Consider the following 24,939-nt stretch of genomic DNA (forward strand, 5'->3'; position numbering starts at 1 on the left):
GGCAGGTCCATAGCCCCCCTTTAACCGCCGATACGAACACACACACACACGCACAAACACTCAAGTCGACGAAAGGACACCCCTCCCTCCCCGTAGTATTGCCAACACGTGCAGAGCTGCCTCGCGCGTGCTTTCCAGAACCTTCTCTCACCCCTCCATCTGACTTCACCTCTCTTTTCTCATCCCTCTCTTCTCTCTTCCGTCTGTTCATGTGGGCTTCTCTCACGCACAGTACATGCAGACACGTGAGCACACACAGGCACACGCGCGAGAAGTGGCAAAGTAAAAGTAAAGGGAGCGAGGATTAGGATAATGATGCGACAATGATGATGGTGATGGTCTTCCTCTGTCACACACAGACTGGGTGGAGGAACTGGTGAGCAGGCCCAACATCCTGAGGCTCATCTACCAGGGCCGCTTTCTACACGGCAACGTCACGCTAGGAGGTGAGACTGCACACACACACGCGCACACTCACACACCACCAATAACCCACACCACCACCACACCCTCACACACACACACACACACACACACCTGTGGGTGAGACACAGTGGTCAGACACGTTGGTGGAAAGTCCCTTGGTGTTCCTCTAGTAGCACAGAGAAGGCTCAGTTGCCTGCTTTCACAGAGAGAGGGAGAGAGACTTAGGAAAGGGGGAGGAGAGAGGGGGGAGGAGGAAGACTGGGCAGGAGAAGGCCAGACTAAAAAGACTGGGGTGCGGGTAGACTTTAGACAGAGCCTACTTCACAGAGGGGGGGGCGGAAAGGGGGGAAAGGGGGGAGGATACAAAGTGAGGGAGCAAGAGAAGCCCAGAAGGAAGACCTTCTCCAGTTCTCTCAGAACAGAGGATTAGTGATGATGGACTACAGGAAGCTCACTATAAAACTACTGAAGTTTCTAGGTCTAATGCCAGATGACTCGCTCCCAAAGTACATCTGGATTCTAGAAGTGACTTTAATTCTAGAGCACCGCTACTCTTGAGAGAGCGGTTCTAAACATTAACAACCTTTTCCTGAAGTGTTCTATGTAATTTGTTGCCTACCTCAATGCCATGCGGTCTCAGACTACATTTCCCAGTTAGCAATTCTCTTAAATGTCCTCGGAACCCAGTTAGGGGATCGAGGCCAGTAATGGGATAGCTCTTTAATTCCCACTTCATTGGTTTAACTTTTTTTTGCCCATGAGCACAGAATCCTCTTAAAACTTTGGATACAATTCCTCTTGGAAGGATCATGTCCAAATTTTGTGACAAAAGCGATCCCAATGTCGGTGTGCAACGGGATTAGCGTCGCTGCCAGACTAAGATTAAACTAGGAAGCGTCTCTGGAATATAAACTAGGATTGTGGGTATGGGCTGGAGGGGATCCTGGTGTGTGTGTAATATAAAACAGGCTGATTTTGTAAAAAAAAAAAAAAAAAAAAAAAAAAGAAGTGTGTGTGTTCCAGTTTCTGTCAAGAGTGGCTTTGCTTTGAGGGAATCGGAATGCGGATGTATGTGTGCTCACGTGTGTGTGTGTGTGTGCAGCTGTATATATGAGTCAGATTATGATGATGATGTGTGACTGTATGTGACTTAGCTACTTAATGTGACCACTGAATAACCTTTGTTCCTTTCTCTCCCTTCTCCCTCCCTCTCTCTTTTCCACCATACACTATTTCAATCTCCTTGTCTCTCTCTCTCTCTCTGTCTCTCTGTCTCTCTGTCTTCTCTGTCTCCCTCCTCTTTTATTCTATTCTCTCTCTCTCCTTCTGCCTGTCTCAGCACTCAAACTTCCTCTGGGGAAGACCACAGTAATGCATCTAGTTGCCAGAGAAACGTTGCCTGAGCCAAATTCCCAAGGTAACCAGCTATTCATCTTATCCTTGTCTTTCAGTAGAACTTTCACACGCTAAAGCTGCCGTCTTCACGGAACACATTTTCATTCGCGCTGGTAGCATGTTCTTTAGCGACGGCTGACTTCCCCTACAACTGCTTTCTGTAGAGAATTGGGTTAGCAATATTGTCAGTTCGTTAACCACAGACGGGTCCTATGCTAGCAATGCAAAGTAGTGTTCTGTTAAATCAGATTTAATTTGTTTAGTCCTTTTTACAAGCAGTGGCTTCATAGAACTGCTCCTAAAACCATCTTAAAACCCTCTCCTGGAAGTGTTACGTCAGAATGTTGATGGTTTTAACTTGTCAGGTGTGTTGGTTTACTGTTCCACAGGCGTTTGTGGTTTCAGCATTTTGACTGTGTCGTTTGTTTCCCAGGCCAGAGAAACAGAGAGAAGACAGGAGAGAGTAACTGCTGTGTCATCCTGTAAATCCTCTCCTCCGCCGTGGCCTCATCCAGCCCCCCCCCCCTCCTCTGCCCCCCCCCCCCTCCTCTGTCCCCCCCCCCCCCCCTCCTCTGTCCCCCCCCCCCCGGATCCAGCGCGATGTCCTGTCCTGCAGCCGGCCGCCATGCTGATGCGTACACACACACACACACACACACAGTACTCACATACACGCACAAACCGACGCACACACTCAAACATACAGGCCCAGGCTATCACAAACATGCCTATTGTCACATGTCCAAGCACAGACACAGACACACACGCACAAACTAACACGTGCACGCGTCGTTCACATGGAGACGCACGCCCCACTCGACTATGAAGCAGGAGGGCACGGGCTGAGGCAGGGCACACACGTGGGAACAGGATATTGATTACTTGGTGTTATTGATTCGTGTATTGATTGAACACAGGAGAAAAATGAAGAGACTGGTGTATCTAGGTCTGTGCTTTTCAACGCCATCTCCCTTTCGCTTCCTGCTGTGACACACTCACGCTCACGCACGTGTTTTTCTACCCCTAGTCCGTCTGTTGTCCAGCCTCCCTGGGCTGGATCTGGTCATCATAGCAACGCAATGAACTTGCCTGGAAACCATAGTTGTTTGGCCTCCCCTCACACTGATATGTAGTGATACGCCAAACTCTCTCTCTCACACAGACGCACACACACACGCGCGCATGCAGGCACACACCCGCGCACGCCCCTCCTGCCCACACAACCATATGTGTTGAGTTCTCTCCCAAGATGGGATGACATGAAGCATAGATGTGCCCAATCGGTGAACTCCAACTAGGACACACACACTGTCTCCTCCCCTCTTATCTCTGCATGAGTCGTCCTGCCTGGACTGAGCATTCTCCACCTCACAGACACCACAGGCAATGCCTAGCAGGCAGACAGACAGACAGGCAGGCAGGCCGACAGGCAGGCAGACCGGCAGGCAGGCAGACAGGCCGACACCCACACAGACAGCCCCTGTGTTTTTTATTTGTGTGTCCATGTAGTTTGCGACTGTATGTTGACAGTCTAAGCACCCTTATTGGCCAACCAGTGTTGTGAGTACAATGACCCCCATCCCAATGTCAGATATCTCTCTCCATCCCTCGGGAAGAAGATAGGTTTCCCTTCAAACATTTTTTTTTAAACATGACATTGTGCTTGATTTAACTGGCGCTCACAATCCAAGCAGGGAAATTAATCTGGAATGAAGTGTTCTATTTTTGTTTTGTTTAAATCTCTCCTATCCTCTCCGTATAAAGGAATCCATTTTGCACAACATTGAAGCATGTGGTCCTTCATGAAACCTTGTAAAAAAAGTTTCTTATTTTGTTTTATATTTTTTCAATGGGAATAATATTCCAGCCTAAGGTAACATATGTGTAGAGTATATTTAATATGAATCCTATATAGAATATGATGACTATCGATCTTGTTCATACACAATATATTGGTGTTTAGTCTTTAATTGTGTATACAGCTTCAAGGACAGTGATACTTTCACACGATGACAACGTCTTGTACTTAAAGCAACAAAACCACCCTAATATTTCAACAGATTCCAGTGTTCACTCGTCTCTACTTTAATTTTTTATTTTAACTATAATTTAATATAATCTTTTTTTTCTCAATCTCTGTGGATGTTGCTTTAAAGAATTGCTTTATAACAACACTAGGTCTTAAGAATATTGTTTATATTGATCAGAGTTCCAATCTGTACAGATCTTAAGTGTCCAAACCGATTGTATATAGCACTAAAACCCCTCTCCTTACCCCTTCCAATCTTCAAATCGAATACATCTGTAAACTAAATAAAGAATATTGAAGTGAACCTTTTCGTGTGGTCAGTACTTGTTACATCCCAGTTGTGCACGCACACTCATAGCACGCCAACAACCAAAGAACCAATTCTAACTTCAATAGCGGAAGAGGGAGCCTGCCTGTGTGTGTGTATTTAAGGGGGGTTTGTGAAGTATGGCCATTGCATTGTGTTGATCGCAATTAGCATCCCTCCCAATGGAGTTAATTGTCTTCGCCCAGTCCTTCACCTCCATTCCTTTGCATACTCACTTTAAACACAGTAACTCTGTCTTACTCCCTCTCTCTCCCTGTCCCTCGCCCTTCCTTACTACTTTGGAACCACTCAAAAACCAGACATAGCACGTCATGGCGTATCCCAGTAAAACAAACCACAAAGCCCAGCTGATTCAAGAGAAATGACTCCACTTGTTTCCCATCCGCACAGCACCGCACAGCTATAACATTAAATATGTGCCTAGCATTTTGGGGTATGGTATGGTTGTGGAATAATCAGTATTTACTCTTAAATGCATCCCTCACCAACTGAAATGGGTACAAGCAAAATAAAAATGGCAACAAGGTGAAGACAGCTTTCAAGTAGAAAATACATGCAACGCGTGAGAGCCATGCAATGGGTATATTTAGCGGCAACTGTGAGGCACCAAGGTTTTCTTTTATCTCATTCTCTGTGAGAGTGTTGTTTTTCCTTGCAATTGTTTTACTAAGCCAACGTGATTTCATTTCAGCGGCGCTAATCTCTTGAGTTACTGGCAGGCATGCTCTGAATTGAGTGCGCGTGTGCGCTGGCGGTCCTTTTCATCGTGTGACGTTCTCAAATATTTCGTTTATTTATGTAGGTGCTTGGGTTGGATTACTCTAGCTAAAACGTGATTATGCTGGCAGTAATTCAATCAATCAATGCAAGGGGTCTTTAAGGTCGTCAAGAGTTGTTGCTCGCCCCCATTGTATATTTATAGTGCTCCATGATATTTTTATTGTAGCGATAAATGAACGAATGACAGCATGGCCCAGTTCAATCACTGAGAGGCATGGTCCAAATATACACGACTGCTGGTTATGGTCTACTTTAGAAAAAGGTTTGTGTCATGACAAGCAATACAAATTCTTCCATCCATTCTCCCATCTTTGGAATTGGAATCATAATTTTACCTGTCTTCCAGTGATAGATTATAGATGTATTCTCAAGCATGGGAAGACATTACTGTATTTTAACATAACCAATGTCTATGACCAAATCACCTCAAATGAGCTATACGTATACTCGCACTCACTGGTTTGCAAGAAATCATTATTGGAGAGTTGACGCCATCTTTTGGAATGAAATAAGTATTACAGGGTGGAGACGACAAACAAATCTACTTTGTAACACTAAGATTTATAGCGGTAGAGTAGTACGTTTGAATACAAATTAATCAACCTATCTTGTTTTACTGTCCTTGAATTGACTTGTGTTTCATTCATCCATTCACACACCCTGGGCGAGAAAAATCTAATGTCTTAAGCCAGTATGCTTTATTTTACGTTTAATAAAATATGCTGGACAGGATAATCAATCTAAAACGGTATGTTCTTTTTAGTAAATATTCCGGTTGTATCATATTCCTTTTGTCCCTAATTTCAGTCGGTCTTCCTCCTCAGTAAATGGGGTTGTTAACACAACGTTAGAAAACACCTCTGTGTCACAGCTCTGACCCTAGTGTGTGTCATTTGGGGAGAGAAGAGACTGTGTTGGGCTTCAGCAGGTCATTGCTTGTCCAGCGCTGGACCCAGCGTCTGAGCAGCTGCTTGATCTCCTTGGTCCTGAGGCAGTAGATGAAGGGGTTGATGAGAGGGGGGAAGAGGCTGTAGAAGAGAGTTGTGCCAATGCGGAGGTCAGGGGTCATCACCAGGGACGGGTTGAGGTTGGCAGAATAGACGATGAAACGAGGGATGTAGTAGATGAAGATGATAAACACTTGAGTGGCACAGGTAGACAGGGTCTTCAGCTTGCCCTGGAGAGAACAAAGTTGGAAGTTAGCTTACTAGCTTGCACACACACACGAACACCAACATAAAGCTGCGCGCACAAACACAAGGCAACACACGCACACCTGTCTGCTAGCCATCTTCATCACCGTCGCTATGACCCAGACATAGGAGAAGATGATTAAGGACAGGGGGGTGAGGAGGACGAACAGGGCCAACGACACGGAGGTCCGGGACTCGAAGGAGATGTCTCCGCAGGCGAGGGGGAGGAGGGACACAGTGTCGCAGTAGATGTGCAGGACCCGGCTATGCCGACAGAAGGAGATCTTCGTAAACAAAAACGTACCAATTCCGGGCGAGATGGTGGCCATGACCCAGAAAACAACGGTTATGCCCACCATGGTCCGGTTGGTCATCAACATGGGGTACCTGTGGAGAGGAGTAGAGTAGAGTGGAGAGGAGAGGAGTGGAGTGGAGTGGAGAGGAGTGGAGAGGAGTGGAGTGGAGTGGAGTGGAGTGGAGTGGAGAGGAGAGGAGTGGAGAGGAGAGGAGTGGAGTGGAGTGGAGTGGAGAGGAGAGGAGAGGAGTGGAGAGGAGTGGAGTGGAGTGGAGAGGAGAGGAGTGGAGAGGAGTGGAGAGGAGAGGAGTGGAGTGGAGTGGAGTGGAGAGGAGAGGAGAGGAGTGGAGAGGAGTGGAGTGGAGAGGAGAGGAGAGGAGTGGAGTGGAGTGGAGAGGAGTGGAGAGGAGTGGAGAGGAGTGGAGTGGAGTGGAGAGGAGAGGAGAGGAGAGGAGTGGAGTGGAGTGGAGTGGAGAGGAGAGGAGTGGAGAGGAGAGGAGAGGAGTGGAGAGGAGTGGAGTGGAGAGGAGAGGAGTGGAGTGGAGAGGAGTGGAGTGGAGTGGAGAGGAGTGGAGAGGAGAGGAGTGGAGAGGAGAGGAGAGGAGAGGAGAAGAGAGGAGTGGAGAGGAGGGAGGTCGTGATGAAGAAAGTGTCTCCCCTGTCCGTCTCTTCACTAACGGAGTGACTGAGTTCAGTTGAGCTCTGGATTTAGAAGTATTTGCAATCGGCTGACTGTAGAGAGAGTTTAACAAACACCTCAACATAAAATGAGCAGTTCAGACAGTGCTACTGGCAAAGTCTCTCTGAGGCATGACGGCTCAGAGGACGGTGTTTTTAGTGAACAGAGAAAAACAAAAATGACACACTGCAGGCGAATACTACGTCGTAGAACTGTGACTGTCATCCGAACACAGTAGGTGACAGTAGGGACACATATGAATGGATGATAAGACAGAATATGTGAACAGATGATGAGGTAATAGCTGAACTACTGATTGTGATTAACATAAACACAGGAAATCCGATTTCTTCCACTTTAGGGAAGGGCAGGTTGGAGGAGAGAGGAAGAGGACCGTGCAAGGTAGAGATTTCAAGGTCTGCCACTGAAACCGTTACATTCTATTCCTCAATAGAAGTTTTGTTATGGAAAGAGGAGCTATGTATTTAAATCTGAATTAAGACACACTGAAACGTAAAGGTAATGTGTAGTACATTCCAACTGCAAATTTGAAAAGGTAACTGTAAATGCAACCTGTCCTCTAATGATTTCGTAAGCCTCCAGTGTGTGTACCTGAGAGGGAAGCAGATAGCCAGGTAGCGGTCCAGGGCCATGGTCATCATGATGAGGGAGTTCAAGGTGCCAAAATAATGGATCATCTGCTTCTGGAACAGGCAGGTGTGGAAGCCGATAGACCCGTCGTTCCACCAGTAACGAGCGATGGCTTTCGGCAGGGCTACGGTGTCGAAGCCTGGGAGACGCACACACAGGTGGAAATAAAACCTTTAGATTTGAGACTCCAAATCTGCGAATAAATTCCCATGAATTTATTTAAATAATCCCGGTAATATGTATGCTTTGGTTTTCCTTTCATAACTTAAATTTGTGAAACATTGTGTGGTGTCTCAATCAATACTTTTGTGCTGCTCTGTGAGATTTATTCTGTTTTAATTCAGTTTATTACACTTATTTATTGATATGTGCTATTTATTTTAGCTTCAGACCTATGTCATGCCAGTAAAGCAACATCGACATATACACAACAAATATATACAGAGAGGCAGATATAAAGATGCAGGTGTGGCATGTTGGGCATTACAATGCATTGAGAGAAGACAGTATACCTGTCTTACCGATGTCAGAGAGGGCCAGACTGACCATGATGATGTACATGGGTTTCTGGAGGCTGTGTTCCACAGCAAACAGCACCACCAGCAGGGAGTTGCCCCCCACCGTGATCACATAGAGGAAGAGGAACAACCAGGCCGTCAGGTTGTAGTACTCAGGCTGGATACCTGGGAAGCCCACGATGACAAACTCGGATGGCTGTGTAAAGGTGTTATTCACCTGGTTCATGTTGTACAGCAGTGTTCCCTGTGAGGGAATACAGAAGCAGAGAGATTACTGAACAGAAACAGAGAGAGAGACATTAACATCACATTCACAGTCAGAGAATACATGGAGGGAAGAACCTTCCCATTGAGAGTTACTTAGGCAGCTGTAGCTGAGTTGAATCTATCTTGTCTTCCAGTCCTTACCTCACCACAACTCCACCCCCTGAGGTGATTGAATGGGAGCTCACACAGCCTGTATTAATACAAACTTAATACAAAGCTTGACCAGCCAACAGCCAATCACTGGCCTGGATGGATGACATGACGTCATTGTGCTGGCTCTGAGGGATTTGGGATATTTTAATATTAATTATTACAGGAGTTCAGCAGTGATAGCTGACATGATTAAGCACACAAACCTGATACTTATTAGAATCATGTGTTCTAGATTAGTGTTGGAGCATAAATCTCCAGTAAGGTTGCTCTGGATGGGCCAATCCTTTGATTTCTAAGACAACGAGGTGTTAGTGACATCACTGATGGTAAGCTAGTAGCAAAAAGTACCTGATATGCACCACACTTCATTTTGAATATAAATAACTTTACAAAAGAATTCAGACCACTGTTCAATTCTATCTCACTGAATTGCAAATGTTACATTGAAATGTCATTGTGTTTGAAATTTTATTTAAAAGCACTGAAACACAAAATATATTATTGTAATTTTGTTGTCATGGTAGGAGTATTTTGAAGCATTGCGTTTCGAATGATTAATTCTGAGTTACAAAACAAATAAATAAAATTGAATAATTACGAATACATTTTAGATGTGTTTGTTTTTGCAATTCAGTTATGTGTAAGAATTGATAAGTGGTTCTGAATTATTTTGCAAAGTAGGACCAATCAGTGCCATGCCTCCCTTTGATGAAAGCCACCACACTTTATTGCTGAATTTATATATACTGCTACACAATGTAGCTCATCTTCCTTTCTGGACCTATGACACTGTTTAACATTCGCAGGTGGACCTTTAATACATATTGTGTGTACTCCTGCTCTAGAACAACAACAGGATAATCAGGGGGAGAAAATCACATTACTTAAACCATTATGCTTTATTAAATGTTCCTTAAAAATTAGTGGACAGTAAAAACCAATCTAGTAACGTTGTCCTGGTTCTGTGGGATTTGGGAAATTTGAATATGAATTATTAAAGGATTTCCACAGCTACCCAATTTAGGTCCAGTTTGGTTTTTTGTTGATCTTAACAATAAAACATTCACACAGATGAAATACATTGTTTAAACTATGACACAATTACCTTGGCCTGCCTCCAACTGTAAACCATCAAAGAGTAACTAAACATCAAAATCCCTTTTTTGAATTGAACCCCTATGGTTAGAGGGGTTTAGCATGACTAAACTGATGAATCCCGGTTTGGATTCCGACAAAGAATTTGTGACATGAGTGCCTTTTCAAAGGATTCTGACATTTTACAAGGAAGGTTTTGAATGATTATTGACTTGTTGATGTGTTACTTTGAGCATTTGAGGAAGCCCCAAAATTACAATGATTTATTCTGTCATGGCAGTTAGAAGTGGATCTACCAAATACCAATGTCTGGTGGTTGAATATTTATGCAAGCAGGCAGGATATTTCATTTTTTTTATATATATATATTATCCAACATAATGTCTCCTTAGAATGATTAATTCTGAGTTATAATATTTTTTAATAAAATCTTAATAATTTAAACAAAAGTTTGATGCGCCATTTGCCGTTCAGTTACTTGTAAGAATCTTTAACTCTTCCGAGTCGGCGGGAAGGGTCAGAATTATTTTGCAAGGTAGGACCAATCAGTGCCATGTCTTCCTTTGATGAAAGCCACCACACTTTATTTCTGAATTTATATATACTGCTACACAATGTAGCTCATCTTCCTTTCTGGACCTATGACACTGTTTAACATTCACAGGTGGACCTTTAATACATATTGTGTGTACTCCTGCTCTAGAACAACAACAGGATAATCAGGGGGAGAAAATCACATTACTTAAACTATTGTGCTTTATTAAATGTTCCATAACAGGAGTGGGAGTCAGATGGCTGAGCGGTGAGGGAGTCGGGCTAGTAATCCGAAGGTTGCCAGTTCAATTCTCGGTCATGCCAACTGACGTTGTGTCCTTGGGCAAGGCACTTCACCCTACTTGCCTCGGGGGAATGTCCCTGTACTTACTGTAAGTCGCTCTGGATAAGAGCGTCTGCTAAATGTAAATGTAAATAACGTATGTTAAATAGTATAACCAATCTAATAACTATACGTTCTTTAAAGTAAATATATTGTGTCTTATTCCATTTATACATTATTTCAGTTTGTTTTCTTTCTCAGTAAATAGATTGTTAACACAACCTTAGAAAACACCTTTATGTCACATTTGACCCTAGTGTGTGTTATTTAGTGAGAGAAGAGACTGTGTTGGTCTTCAGCAGGTCATTGCTTGTCCAGCGCTGGACCCAGCGTCTGAGCAGCTGCTTGATCTCCTTGGTCCTGAGGCAGTAGATGAAGGGGTTGATGAGAGGGGGAAAGAGAGTGTAGAAGAGAGTTGTGCCGATGCGGAAATCAGTGGGCAACACCAGGGACGGGACGAGGAAGCTAGAATAGACGACAAAACGAGGGATGTAGTAGATGAAGATGATTAGCCCTTGAGTGGCACAGGTAGACAGGGTCTTCAGCTTGCCCTGGAGAGAACAGCACAGTGAGTTAGAGTTCAGTTAACAGAGAATACACTACTGTACGCGCCCTCTCTCTGCCCCACAATCTCTCTCTCTTTCTCTCACACACACACACACACACACACACACACACACGCACACACACACACACACACACACACACACACACACACACACACACACACACACACACACACACACACACACACACACACACACACACACACACACACACACTTACTCTCACCTGTAAGGTGGCCATCTTCATCACTGTGACAATGACACAGGCATAGGACAAGATGATGAGGGACAGGGGCCCGAGGAGGACCAACATGGCCACCGAGGTACTCGTCCGCACGATGGCAGAGAAATCTCCACACCCTATCTGGACGAGAGCGACCACATCACAGTAGGCATGCAGGATCTTGTTGGATTTACAGTAAGGGATCATCTGGGAATAGTCGGAGACGGCAAATCCAGGGGTGATATTTGCCGCCATCCAGGAAAGGATTGATATGCCTGTCATGATCCTATTGGTCATCAACACAGGGTATCTGTTGAGAGGGGGGGTGGAGATTGTAGTAGGAATAAAGCAAAGGGAACACTAGTAACATCACACTCCACTCCTTAATGCATATTTCACAGTAGCAAGATAAGTAACAACACAACCTGTGCTTAGTGTAAACAGTGTATTTGTGGATAATGATATCAACCTAATTTAGAAAGTAATGTAGTAATTGTTTGTACCTGAGAGGGAAGCAGATAGCCAGGCTGCGGTCCAGGGCCATGGTCATCATGATGAGGGAGTTCAAGGTGCCAAAGAAATGTATTATATGTGTTTGGATCATGCAGGTGTGGAAGCTGATAGACCCGTCGTTCCACCAGTAACGAGCGATGAATTTCGGCAGGGCTGCAGTGTCGAAGCCTGGGAAACAAACAGAGACAGGTGGAACAAGAGCCCTTGCTGGTTCATTATCAGGTGCAGAGTCATGTTGGTCTAGTCTTTTCAGCTCAGAAAGATGGACAGAGTGAGAGATGATGCAGCAGAGAGAGAGAGGAACTGTAAACATTGCAAGATTCTGATTCTTGATTCAACTGCCAATCTGTGTTCAAACAAGGGACATATCGTAACCTGAAAGTATTTCTCTTTTCTCTACGTTTAACTTTTTCTTTGTAACCTTTAGTTATATAAATATACTGTATGTATTGTTAGGATTTACTGTTAGATTTTTCTTTGTATTTTAATTTATATTAATTTTTCAATTCCTACTGACATATTGTCTATTTTAGTTTAATTTAATGTTTTAAAAGTTTGGTTATTCAAAGACCATTTGTCATGTCAACAATGCCACATCAACATACAGGTAAATGTTACTGAGAGGAAGAGAGACGGAGGATAGGGGTGGCAGATTGGGCATTACAATGCATGGAGAGAAGCAAAAATAAGGAGATCACTCTGCCTATCTTACCGATGTCAGACAGGGCCAGACTGACCATGATGATGTACATGGGTTTCTGGAGGCTGTGTTCCACAGCAAACAGCACCACCAGCAGGGAGTTGCCCCCCACCGTGATCACATAGAGGAAGAGGAACAACCAGGCCGTCAGGTTGTAGTACTCAGGCTGGATACCTGGGAAGCCCACGATGACAAACTCGGATGGCTGTGTAAAGGTGTTATTCACCTGGTTCATCTTGTACAGCGGTGTTCCCTGTGAGGGAATACAGAAGCAGACAGATTATTAAACAGAAACAGAGAGAGAGACATTAACATCACATTCACAGTCAGAGAATACACGGAGGGAAGAACCTTCCCATTGAGAGTTACTTAGGCAGCTGTAGCTGAGTTGAATCTATCTTGTCTTCCAGTCCTTACCTCACCACAACTCCACCCCCTGAGGTGAGTGAATGGGAGCTCACACAGCTGTTTAATACAAAGCTTGACCAGCCAACAGCCAATCACTGGCCTGGATGGATGACATGACGTCATTGTCCTGGTTCAGAGGGATTTGGGATATTTTAATATTAATTATTAAAGAGTTTAGCAGTGATAACTGACATGATTAAGCACACAAACCTGATACTTATCAGAATCAAGTGTTCTAGATTAGGATTGGAGCTGAAATCTCAAGGACGGTAGCTCTGGATGGGCCAATCCTTTGATTTCTAAGACAACGAGCTGTTAGTGACTGAACTTCACTGATGCCAAGCTAGTAGCAAAAAGTACCTGATATACACCACACTTCATTTTGAATATAAAGAACTTTACAAAATAATTCAGACCCCTGTTTGATTCTATCTCACTGAATTGCAAATGGTACATTGAAATGTCATTGGGTGTGCTTTGCCTTCGGCAAGGGCACAACCTTTGTTCTCTCACATATATATTATTTTTATTATTTTTATTATTCTTTTTGCCCCCCTAAAACTCAGTCAATATTTGGCCTACGTAGACAACCTAGGTGTCAAAAGTTTCGTCTTGGTAGCGATTGAGTTGCTTCTATTGGGATTTACGTTCCGTTGCATGGTTTAAGTGGAAATTAAGTTTTTGTGGCGAAAAGTGAAGCTAACGGTGGCTAACTTGCTAGCCACAGGCAATGACGCTACTTACGTCACTAACGTCACGAAAACTCGCGTGACTACCTCTAGCAAAACATTAGTTTAGCAGCTCGTTAACTTCTGGGAGATAGCTAAGCTAACTGCTTTACTGCAAGGCAGCTGCAGAAATGCCACAAGCAAAGAGGCCTGGGTGATAACTATTTACTAATTTTACTTTGTGATATGACACACAATTGTGACGTGTAATGTACAATATAAGCTGATTTTATTAAGGAAGTACATCTACTTTCGGAAACAGTAGTCTACTATGTCACTGAAGTATTAGCACCATGACATTAGCCTCTGTTGCCCGGGCAACACATACTACAGTGGTCTATGATGCATCTGTTTTCAATCGTTAAAATAAACATTCCTCACAAATACATTTTCGTTGTAGGATTTATTATGACATTACATTACAAGTAAACGATTTCTGGGTGAAATTATCATTACCTGTGGTTTCAAACCAGTGTTGCTCACTGAAACGCTGTAGCCTACGCGAGACACAGCTGTTTAGGAAGTCAAACGGCACAGAACATGTTCGGCACTCTCCTTACTTAAATAAAAAATCTATCTAACTACTAACCTTAACTTCATTGCCACAGTCTAAACGTTGTCAATCTGTTCATAAAAATAATTAATTTCAGCCTAAACTGTACAACGGAACGTTGAATCGAATTCAACCAACGCAATCGCTACCAAGACGAACACAGCAGTAGTCTAGTACTGTACTGTATTAGTAGAATTCACCGGGGCAGCTTCTCCACACAGGGCTATATCGCATTTTGCGTTGTTACTGACTGATCGCTACCAGTGAGCTTTTTATGAATGAGCGATTTTCCACTGAATAAATGTCAAGTTTATGTACGTTTTTGGGGGCATATTTTCAGTTAGCAGATGGTACTGTTTGAATCACGATTCCATCTTCTACTGCCGGTAACGTCTTAGAATAATCTTCAAAGGGGGTTATTTATTAATGAATGAATGCAATATGAGTAGGCTAAATGCCTGAAAATATCACGAGAAGGGACAACTTAAAAGGACGTTTAAGTCATAGAGATCAATTTTTACACCGGTCTGCCAAATTTATTCGTTGATTCAGCTATGAGGCTGCCTCTTGCAGGGGAAATGAGAAGACATTGATCAGATTTCTACACTTCACTCGTATTTTCAGTTGTAAACGAGCAGCACAAAAAAATGCTTTTAAATCTATGTAATCTTTATAAATAATAAGTATGCATTTTTATATAAAATATACAGAAATATCAGTTGTAAAAATGTAATTCAAAAACGGACCCCTGTGCAACCGACGCAAGCAAGCACACCCTACAATTTCCCCAGAAATTGTACCCTCTCTAGTTGTGTTTGAAATTGTATTTGAAAGCACTGAAACACAAAATATATTATTGTAGATTACTTTGTTGTCATCGTAGGAGTATTTTGAAGCATTGCGTTTCAAATGATTAATTCTGAGTTACAAAACAAATAAATAAATTTGAATAATTACAAATACATTTTTGGTTTGTTTATTTTTGCAGTTCAGTTTCTTGTAAGAATTGATAAGTGGTTCTGAATTATTTTGCAAAGTAGGACCAATCAGTGCCATGTCTCCCTTTGATGAAAGCCACCACACTTTATTGCTGAATTTATATATACTGCTACACAATGTAGCTCATCTTCCTTTCTGGACCTATGACACTGTTTAACATTCACAGGTGGACCTTTAATACATATTGTGTGTACTCCTGCTCTAGAACAACAACAGGATAATCAGGGGGAGAAAATCACATTACTTAAACTATTGTGCTTTATTAAATGTTCCATAAAATATGTTGAATAGTATAACCAATCTAATAACCATACATTCTTTGAAGTAAATATTTCTATTGTGTCATATTCCTTTTGTAAATTATTTCAGTTTATCTTCCTTCTCAGTAAATAGGTTTTTAACACAACATTAGAAAACACCTTTATGTCACATCTGATCCTAGTGTGTGTTATTTAGTGATTGAAGAGACTGTGTTGGTCTTCTGCAGGGCATTGCTTGTCCGACGCTGGACCCAGCGTCTGAGCAACTGCCTGATCTCTTTTGTCCTGAGGCAGTAGATGAAGGGGTTGATGAGAGGGGGAAAGAGGCTGTAGAAGACAGTTGTGCCGATGCGGAGGTCAGAGGTCATCACCAGGGACGGGAGGAGGAGGGCGGAATAGACAAAGAAACGGGGGATGTAGTAGATGAAGATGATTAGCCCTTGAGTGGCACAGGTAGACAGGGTCTTCAGCCGGCCCTGGAGAGAACAGCACAGTGAGTTAGAATTCAGTTAACAGAGAATACACTACTCTCTCTGTCCCTCTTTCTCTCTCTCTCTCCCTCACACACACACACACACACTCACTCTCACCTGTAAGGTGGCCATCTTCATCACCGTCACAATGACACAGGCGTAGGACAAGATGATGAGGGACAGGGGCCCAAGGAGGACCAACATGGCCACTGAGACGGTCTTCAGCACGATGGGAGAGATATCTCCGCAGGCCACCAGGTTGAGAGAGACCGTATCACAGTAGATATGCAGGATCTTGTTGGGTTTACAGTAAGGGATCAGCCGGGAATAGTCGGAGGCGGCGACACCAGGGGTGATATTGGCTGCCAGCCAGGAAACGATTGATATGCCTGTCATGATCCTATTGGTCATCAACACAGGGTACCTGTTGAGGGGGGGGGGGGGGGGGGGGTCGAGGTTGTAGTAGGAGGAAAAGCAAGGGAATACAAGTAATATTACACTCCACTCCTTAATGCATATTTCACAGTAGCAAGATAAGTAACAACACAAACTGTGCTTAGTGTAAACAGTATATTTGTGGATAATAACATCAACCTAATTTTGAAAGTAAAGTAGTAATTGCTTGTGCCTGAGAGGGAAGCAGATAGCCAGGCTGCGGTCCAGGGCCATGGTCATCATGATGAGGGAGTTCAAGGTGCCAAAGTAGTGGATTATATGTGTTTGGATGATGCAGGTGTAGAAGCTGATAGACCCGTCGTTCCACCAGTAACGAGCGATGATTTTCGGCAGGGCTGCAGTGTCGAAGCCTGGGAAACACACAGATACAGATGGAACAAAAGCCCTTGCTGGTTCATTATCAGGTGCAGAAGGGAAGTCATGTTAAACTACTTTTTTCAGTTCAGAAAGATGGACAGAGGGAGAGAGGATGCAGCAGAGAGAGAGAGGATTGTAAGACTCTGATTCTTGTTTCAACTGCCAATCTGTGTCAACAAGGCAAATATGCTAACTGAAAAGTATTCAAATAACTTTGGATTCCCTGTCTCTTTATCTTTTGAATCATAACTTTTATTCACATATATATTCGGCTGTGCTTCGCCGTGAGATTTTTCTGAATTTTTCTATATTTATATATATATATATTTTTTACATATCTGCTGTTATGTGTTATCTATAAGTTTAATTTCCATTCATTCAGGCATTACAATGCATGGAGAGAAGCAAGGATAAGGAGATCCCTCTGCCTGTCTTACCGATGTCAGACAGGGCCAGACTGACCATGATGATGTACATGGGTTTCTGGAGGCTGTGTTCCACAGCAAACAGCACCACCAGCAGGGAGTTGCCCCCCACCGTGATCACATAGAGGAAGAGGAACAACCAGGCCGTCAGGTTATAGTACTCAGGCTGGATACCTGGGAAGCCCACGATGACAAACTCGGATGGCTGTGTAAAGGTGTTATTCACCTGGTTCATGTTGAACAACGGTGTTCCCTGCAAGGGAATACAGAAGCAGACAGATTACTGAACAGAAACAGAGAGAGAGACATTAACATCACATACACAGTCAGAGACACTGAGGCAAGTATATTTCCATTGATAGGTACTTAGTCAGCTGCTGAGTTGAATCTATCTTGTCTTCCAGTCCTTACCTCACCACAACTCCACTCCCTGAGGTGAGTTTATGGGAGCTCACACAGACCCTCAGTTTTATACATACCTGAACAACCATCAGCCAATCACAGGCAGAGTCACTGTCCCCTGATGCAATGTATGGTTTCACGTCGAAAAACATCTAGTGATATAGTAATATAGTATGTGATTCTCAAAGTGGGGTCCACTGACTCCTAGGGGTCTGCGAGCCAAAGCCATATTGTAACATTGTGCTTTATCATTAAAAAGTGAAAACATATATAATGCTCTACAGATGGGTGACCACTTGCACCAATAAAATAAGCGAATTGTGTCCATTTAAGAGCACAATGGTGAATGCTGAATGGATGTTACGAATATGGGGGGGGGGGGGGGGGTCCTTGATAAATGTTCTCCCTGTTAGGGGTCCCTGGCCCCAAAAGGTTTGAGAACCCCTGATATAGGGAACTGAATGTTGTGAAAGAAAGGTTCTGGTACTTGATTCATCATTAATGATGGCAAATCAATAGAGTTTCTGTCTCTTATAACTGAATAACTCTAATATTGCCCAGGCTGCATAGAGCCTAATGCCTATTATCCCTCAGAAACAGGAAATTCATCCAATTTGTTTAAGTATTTGAAAAAAGAGGGTTTGAATCCTAAAATGGAACAGGCACTGCCATTCAAGTAAAAAAATTTCGAACCAAAAATTAACATCCAATATCCAATTCCATCTTGCGTTGCCAATGTTTAAATAGGTTAATGGTGTGTATCATTAAATCATTGTTTAATTGAGTATTTATTTTTTTAATGTCCCAATCCATATCTCTACAAGGCATAGGCCTTTTTTCTCTTGCCAGACTGTTACTGTACAGAGTCATATTTAAATACATACTTGCTTTGATGGTAAAACGAATTTAACACATTTAAAAGGCAGTTGTTTGATGATAATGCTGTGCAGTGAACAACAGACGCCCCTAACTGGTGCAGTGCTAAAGGATATAAAGTGCAGCTAATCTTATGATAGCCCAAATGCTAATGAACAATGAAGAATGTGCAACATAACAGCCATCCGACAGGCCTGTGGCTGTGTATGAATGATGTGACTAGATGAAGGGAGTTCAGAGCAAGCTGAGATATAAGAGAAGGGATTCCGGGTTTCTGGGTGGAAGTTGACCTTGCAAACCTGCCTGCTCTTATACAGAAAGAGATCAAAGTTCAGATTATTGCTGCAAAACAATGAGGCAGTAATACAGCAGAAAGGCACAAAGACAACTGTGACAAGGGACACAATATCTTTTGTTCATTCAAACATGCCTTCATCCACGGTCATCTGTAAAGCCCTCGATGTCGTAATGCAGCCGAAGAGCCGAACGATTGAAGTGACATTCAAAACCATGTGATGGTTCGGGACCAGCGTTGAGGTATGTCTGGGCTGGGCTCAGCTGTGAGGTATGTCTGGGGTGTACATGAAACTAAATGTAAAAAAAATATATATATGTGGCCCTTTTTCACAGATGCCCACAGATCAGCTTCTATTTTCAACATCTAATATACATCTCTGTGTGTAACATAAGGTAAAGGGAGTCGGGCTAGTAATCTGAAGGTTGCCAGTTAGATTCCCGGCCGTGTCAAACAACGTTGTGCACTTGGGCAAGGCGCTTCACCCTACTTGCCTCGGGGGGAATGTCCCTGTACTTATTGTAAGTCGCTCTGGATAAGAGCGTCTGCTAAATGACTAAATGACTAAATGTAAAGCAGGCAGGCGGGCATTCAAGTATTCTGTTCCTGTTCGATTGAAGGTGACCCTGAATGAGAAAACAAGGAATATGACCTTCTGTGGCCTTTTACCCTTTTTGACAAACTCTGCCCTAGTCACGGTTTAACAGTGTCATCATCGACATCGTTGTCTGGAAGTAGAGTTATGAGTTTGTCTTTACATGTGTGAGTGGAGGCCTGAGGTAGGACGTGTAAAAAATATCGGCTCAGCAAGTTCGTGATTCTGGAAAGGAGGGAGGAAAATGAGGAGGGGTTGGAGGGCTGTTTACCCAGTGAGCTGGAACAGAGGGGAGAGAGGTCAGGATCATATCCAGGTCTGCTAGACAGTCACTTCAGAGCTGTAATGAAAGCCAAGAGGCCAACATCCTCTCATCTCCCAGCGGGCCATACACTCAAAAACACATCAGAAAAGGGAAGACTTGTTCCCAAATCCCTTGTCATTAAAGAATGTGGACCAAAACCGTTTCGGCCTTGCATCTCTCTCACCAAGCTCAGGCCTCAGAGCTACTCCACACGAGAGTATGGTTCAAAACGTCCTCAAGGTTTTCCCCCCACCAAGGCCTTCCTTCAGTCAGTCAAAGAAAAACTATTTGTTTTGTTACAAAGAAAGCTGAATCACTGTTTGTCCCCATCACGATCCCTAGGCTCCGAAGGTGACAAACACGTCCTCCGCAGAGAGCCAATTACAGGCGACATCCACCGGGGGGGGGGGGGGGTCCAAGCAGTCCAGCAGTCTCTTCTGTTTACTCCCGTAACCATGACGCAACGGGTGATGGAGCCAGATCTGATGCGGGCCTAGGCATCCCAGACCTCAGGCCTTGGCACTCCACAGTGCCAGGTCCTGACCTAAAGCCTCACGTTTGGTAACTGCTGCATGTCTTTCACCCAGTGACGCTGGGAGGGGGGGTAATTGAAGCCAGGCTAGAGTCACACTGCATGATATATGGGGTTCTGTGTTATATTTTATAGTATATGATAAAGAATGAATGAAGAAAATAAAGATAAGGAATGGCGGACTGTGCAAGCACTTAAAAGCAGTGGGGGGGGGGGGGTGGAGTGGGCTGTTCTACAACCCGAGCACTGTTGGGGATAGTATCAGATATGTAGTGCAGTGTGTGTGTGTGTGTGTGTGTGTGAGGGGGGTGGGGGGCAGCAGTGTGCAGCAGTGGGAATTATCAGTGGGCCTTTTCATTAATAAATTATCAATTCAATAAGCAGCATCTCAAAAGCTTCTCCCAGGGGTTGTGTTTACTAGTCTCAATGGACTCAACAATGGACTGCCTCAAAACAATTACTCCATTACCCTGTTGATGACACTCTTATGCTGTTTCCCTAATCCTGACCAGAGCTGGGTCGAGAGAGTAAAAACTAAAACACCATATCAAGACCACATACATGCACTCTGCGTGGAGCTTCAGGAGAGTTTAGATATGTTATAATAGTCCGAGCACCATAGGGCTGCCAGGCAGGCTCTCTATGTGTGTGTCTTTTTCAGGCCTCGGTGACAAACTGTTACAAACTTTGCTGCGGCCATTCCCCCGCCCCCCCCTCTCTCTCTCCCTCCCTCTCTCTCTCCCTTTCTCTCTCTCTCTCCCTCTCTCTGTCTCCCTCTCTCTCTCTCTCTGTGTATCTTTCTCTCTTTTTCTTTCTGTATCTCTTTGTCTTTCTCTCTGCCCCCCCCCCCCCCCTCGCAGGATATTGCGACAGTTGTTCCATGTTTTGCTCCTGTCCCCTTTGTCCCAGAGTCCTCCGAGTCCTCACCCTCCCAGGGACACCAGTCTGCTGGGCTCCCCGTCCCTCTCAGCAGAGTTTGGAAACAGGGTGACAACAAACAAGGTGCTCATTAAGACTCTCATTAAGACGGGCTCGTCCCTCTCCGCCGCCCCAGGAAGTGTTGACAAGCTCCAGCACGCTCCCACAGGGATGGAGCTAAGTCTGTTGTTGATGATGATGATGATGATGATGATGACTTAGGGCTGCATGAAATATCTAGGAATTCGTCTTCATTATAAAGTTCTTAGTTAAGTTTTTATACCACAAGTACTTCAGTTATCACACTATGAGTATGTTCAGACCCGCCTGGTCCTGAATGTACCTGTTGATATTAGGAATAAAGAACATTTGCATTATTCCTTCAATCAGGGGCGCCGTAAGAAATGTTGGGCCCCATGAAAATATAAATACTAGAACTTTATTTATTTGTATTTGTAATGTAGTGTATGGTCTGCAAAAACATAATATTGTCTTCTGTATCTAAATGGGAATAGCCAATTCAACAATAAAGGTCACCATAGTTCAATCATTTTGTCGACCCATGCATTCAAGTCACAAGCCTTCTGCCATCAATTGGGCTGCAAATCCACTCGACTGTACTGAGATCAGATAAGACCAGTTGGGTGATGCTGAGGGGTAGTCACCAAAAATATGTTTGGGAACGTTAGATTGGTTTTGTTGAATTATTTCTGGTGCCTCAAACATGGGAAATATATGTAAATAGAGATGTAACTCCAACATAATTGGATTCAGTATTTCATAGAGTATGGAATTTAATGGAAAATGTATTAGATGGTGTTCACTTCATAGTCCTGATAACAGAAGTTAGTTATTTCTAAATGCTAGATGCTGCTGTCTGGTAGCCTTCAGCACTTGACTAGGACTGAGCCTGTGTCGTTCGGCATCTGCCAATTGGCATCTGTGGTTGTGTGTTCACCCCTTCAATTTCTAGTTCAGAAGTTCAAGAAAACACACAACTAGCTCAACAAAGACAATTGTGACTTTCACCAGACCCACTGAGCTATGCCCACCTCCACCCCCTACAGTCCCTCACAGCCCACAGCAAAGGGCGTACCAAGCAAGGCAGCCAATGCCCCAAAATGCTGGTGGAAACCGCCCAGAAGGTTCTACTGAGCTGACGACAGTGTTCTGGGGCCAGAGAGAATGACGGTGGAAGCTCGTAGCTCCGCCCCTCTCGGACTGCCACCAATCAGCTGGCTGTGTCGATGCACATTTATGAGTCTCCGCGATCACTGTGGGTCAAAGCTGACGGAGCGTGGAGTGGCTCAGCATCTCAGACCGATCTCAGGGCTGCTGGTGTCTCAGACAGGTGAGCGTGCACAGGTGATACCTGACAGAGAGACAGGAGAGGAGTGGAACAGAGATGAATGCAGAGTGGAATCTGTGCAGAGTGAGCCAACTGTGTTCTCTGTATTTATTAGCTGGATTGAAAAAAATACTCAAATACAAAAAATACAAAACTACTGTAAATTGTATAATCATGTCAGATATTTGAATTGTGCAAATGTTGTTGTGTTCGGGAATATTGTAGATGTGCCGTGATGTCGAGTTAACGAACGTTGTTGTCTCAACAGCAAGGAAGCGTTGCCAAGGTAACATGAGTTCCTTGATATCAAGAGAGGAGGTGAACACAACGCTGGGGCGTCCAGCTCACTTCTTCCTCCTGGGGATCACTGGCATCCCCCACATCAAGTACTACTACGCCTTCCTGTTCTGCGTTTACATGGTGTCTGTGCTGGGCAACACGTTTGTAATGGCCGTCATACTTGCGGACCGCGGTCTCCACACCCCCAAGTACCTCGCTGTTTTCAACCTGGCTATCACTGACATTTGTGGGAGTACCACCCTTGTCTGTCCCATTCTGAACCACTTCCTGTTTGGCAGTCAGTTTGTGTCCTACAATGAGTGTTTAACCAGTTGTTTCTTTGTGTTCCTGTTTCTCAGCATGCAATCATTCAACCTCACCACCCTCGCCTATGACAGGCTTGTGGCCATTTGCTACCCGCTGAGGTACCACATGATAGTCAGTCACAAAGCCATGCTGCAGATCATCAGTGGAGAGTGGGTCATGTCTTCCATGTTGATTATGATCATGCTGGTCTTCCTGACCAGACTCTCCTACTGCAGGTCAAGGGAGATCCAGGGTTACTTCTGTGACCATGGGCCTCTGTTCCGACTGGCCTGCAATGACAACCTCCCAAGTAGGCTCATGGGGAGACTAAACCCTGTGTTCATGATATGGTTACCTATAATCTTCATCATCGTGACCTATGCCTTCATCACCTCGACCCTGTTACGAATCTCAGCCCAGAAGCGTGTCAAAGCCATGAGGACGTGCACCTCACATCTCATACTGGTGGGCTTGTTCTATTTGCCCTGTGGGGCAACGTTCGCTTTAGGAGCCATCCCTACTGATATTCGGATCATTAACCTCTCTCTGGCCTCCACTCTGAGCCCCACATTGAACCCCATTATATACGTGCTGAAGACTGACGAGTTCAAGGTATCTGCTAAGAGGATGGTGAAAGCAGCCAAAGGAGCCATTTTTCCATCAAAGGGTTAAAGCATTTCCTTTTGTGTGTGTGTGTGTGTGTGTGTGTGTGTGTGGGGGTGGGGTTCATAACATGGAAGCTGACTTAGGGATGTGTAGCGTGTAGGACAAACCCTTGAGTGGAACTCGAACACAGAAATAAGTGTTTGTAACAGTAAATCAGTAAATCAGTAAATACGGGTAAATAAATATAAATCTTCTCAGTGGGCTACATGTCCCTTTGATGCAGACGAGTACAGTGAATGAGCGAGGCCCAGATCAGGCAGGGCTCTCAGGCTGTGCTCGTCATCTCACTCATTAACAGCAACACACCTGTGTTACCTCAAGGCCATAGGGCTGTGTCGGATAAGATGGTAATTGAATGCTGCACGGACACACACACAAACACGATACATATTGGATGATTTCTGGGATGTTGCCACCCTCCACCATTCCCAACTTCTCCATATTGTCTTTATATTACTGCCCATCGATGGATTTGACAGTCTACAGGGTCCCTCCCTTATATTGTATGTATGTTTACTTTGCTCTTTTCTCCAAAGCAGGGAGTGCTTTCCCTCTAGATAGAACCACTCCACCAAGCTAGTCCAGAATATTTCCATATCTATAGTAAATCACATGGTCAAATCAATACTATGTGTGTTTCATTGAATTGTAATACATGGTGACGGTTATATTTACACTGTTGTATAAGTGGTAGGATTTTGTGTTCATTTGTGTTTAGCGGGCTGTGAAGTAATGTTTTATACAAATGATAATGAACACATTACATAAGGTAGAGTGCAAACACCTTGCTAAAATGTATATCTGATTCTTGTTGTTCTTTATTGCTGACAGTTTATCATCTCCATCATCAATGTTGTGTTCCTTAAACTGAACCTGTCGCAGGTCTTATTATAAACAGATTATGAATAGACAGGAAAAGGTTTTCCCTTCTCCTATTTCTTTTCATATGTTCAGGAATATGCATATTTGTAGCTGTAAAATTACAATCCTGGTGCTTGAATATCTGCTGTGTTTTATGGCCTATTTGTGTGTCGCTTTGGATGAAAGGATTACCTAAATGGATTATTGTCA

At 43.9% G+C, this 24,939-nt stretch overlaps 4 protein-coding genes across 4 annotated transcripts in view; 2 read left to right on the forward strand and 2 right to left on the reverse strand.

Annotated features, from left to right (window-relative positions):
* The window catches only part of ubl3a (ubiquitin-like 3a), a 4,819-nt gene extending 665 nt beyond the window's left edge, over positions 1 to 4,154 (forward strand). Inside the window, exons 2-4 of the mRNA XM_062453022.1 lie at positions 318 to 446; positions 1,766 to 1,843; positions 2,255 to 4,154. Coding sequence (XP_062309006.1) covers positions 318 to 446; positions 1,766 to 1,843; positions 2,255 to 2,307 — 260 coding nt within the window. The 3' untranslated portion in view covers positions 2,308 to 4,154. The remainder of the gene's footprint in view (positions 1 to 317; positions 447 to 1,765; positions 1,844 to 2,254) is intronic.
* A 1,691-nt stretch (positions 4,155 to 5,845) lies between these two features.
* On the reverse strand, positions 5,846 to 12,923 carry LOC134013522 (uncharacterized). Its single transcript, XM_062453023.1, has 8 exons — positions 12,701 to 12,923; positions 11,979 to 12,156; positions 11,479 to 11,785; positions 10,962 to 11,237; positions 8,298 to 8,538; positions 7,738 to 7,915; positions 6,235 to 6,538; positions 5,846 to 6,135 (listed from the first exon to the last, which is right to left on the reverse strand). The coding sequence occupies exons 1-8, from the start codon at positions 12,921 to 12,923 to the stop codon at positions 5,848 to 5,850; spliced, it is 1,995 nt and encodes a 664-aa protein (XP_062309007.1). The 3' UTR covers positions 5,846 to 5,847.
* A 2,864-nt stretch (positions 12,924 to 15,787) lies between these two features.
* LOC134013757 (olfactory receptor 6N1-like) lies at positions 15,788 to 17,582 on the reverse strand. The gene is made up of 4 exons (XM_062453462.1): positions 17,360 to 17,582; positions 16,738 to 16,915; positions 16,227 to 16,533; positions 15,788 to 16,112 (listed from the first exon to the last, which is right to left on the reverse strand). The coding sequence occupies exons 1-4, from the start codon at positions 17,580 to 17,582 to the stop codon at positions 15,825 to 15,827; spliced, it is 996 nt and encodes a 331-aa protein (XP_062309446.1). The 3' UTR covers positions 15,788 to 15,824.
* Positions 17,583 to 22,908: 5,326 nt separating this feature from the next.
* Positions 22,909 to 23,874, forward strand: LOC134013525 (olfactory receptor 1361-like). The gene has a single exon (XM_062453033.1). It carries the CDS (start codon positions 22,909 to 22,911, stop codon positions 23,872 to 23,874), a length of 966 nt encoding a protein of 321 aa, XP_062309017.1.
* Positions 23,875 to 24,939: the final 1,065 nt, after the last annotated feature.

Source organism: Osmerus eperlanus, chromosome 27, assembly GCF_963692335.1.
Source record: "Osmerus eperlanus chromosome 27, fOsmEpe2.1, whole genome shotgun sequence".
Classification (NCBI taxonomy): Eukaryota; Metazoa; Chordata; class Actinopteri; order Osmeriformes; family Osmeridae; genus Osmerus; species Osmerus eperlanus.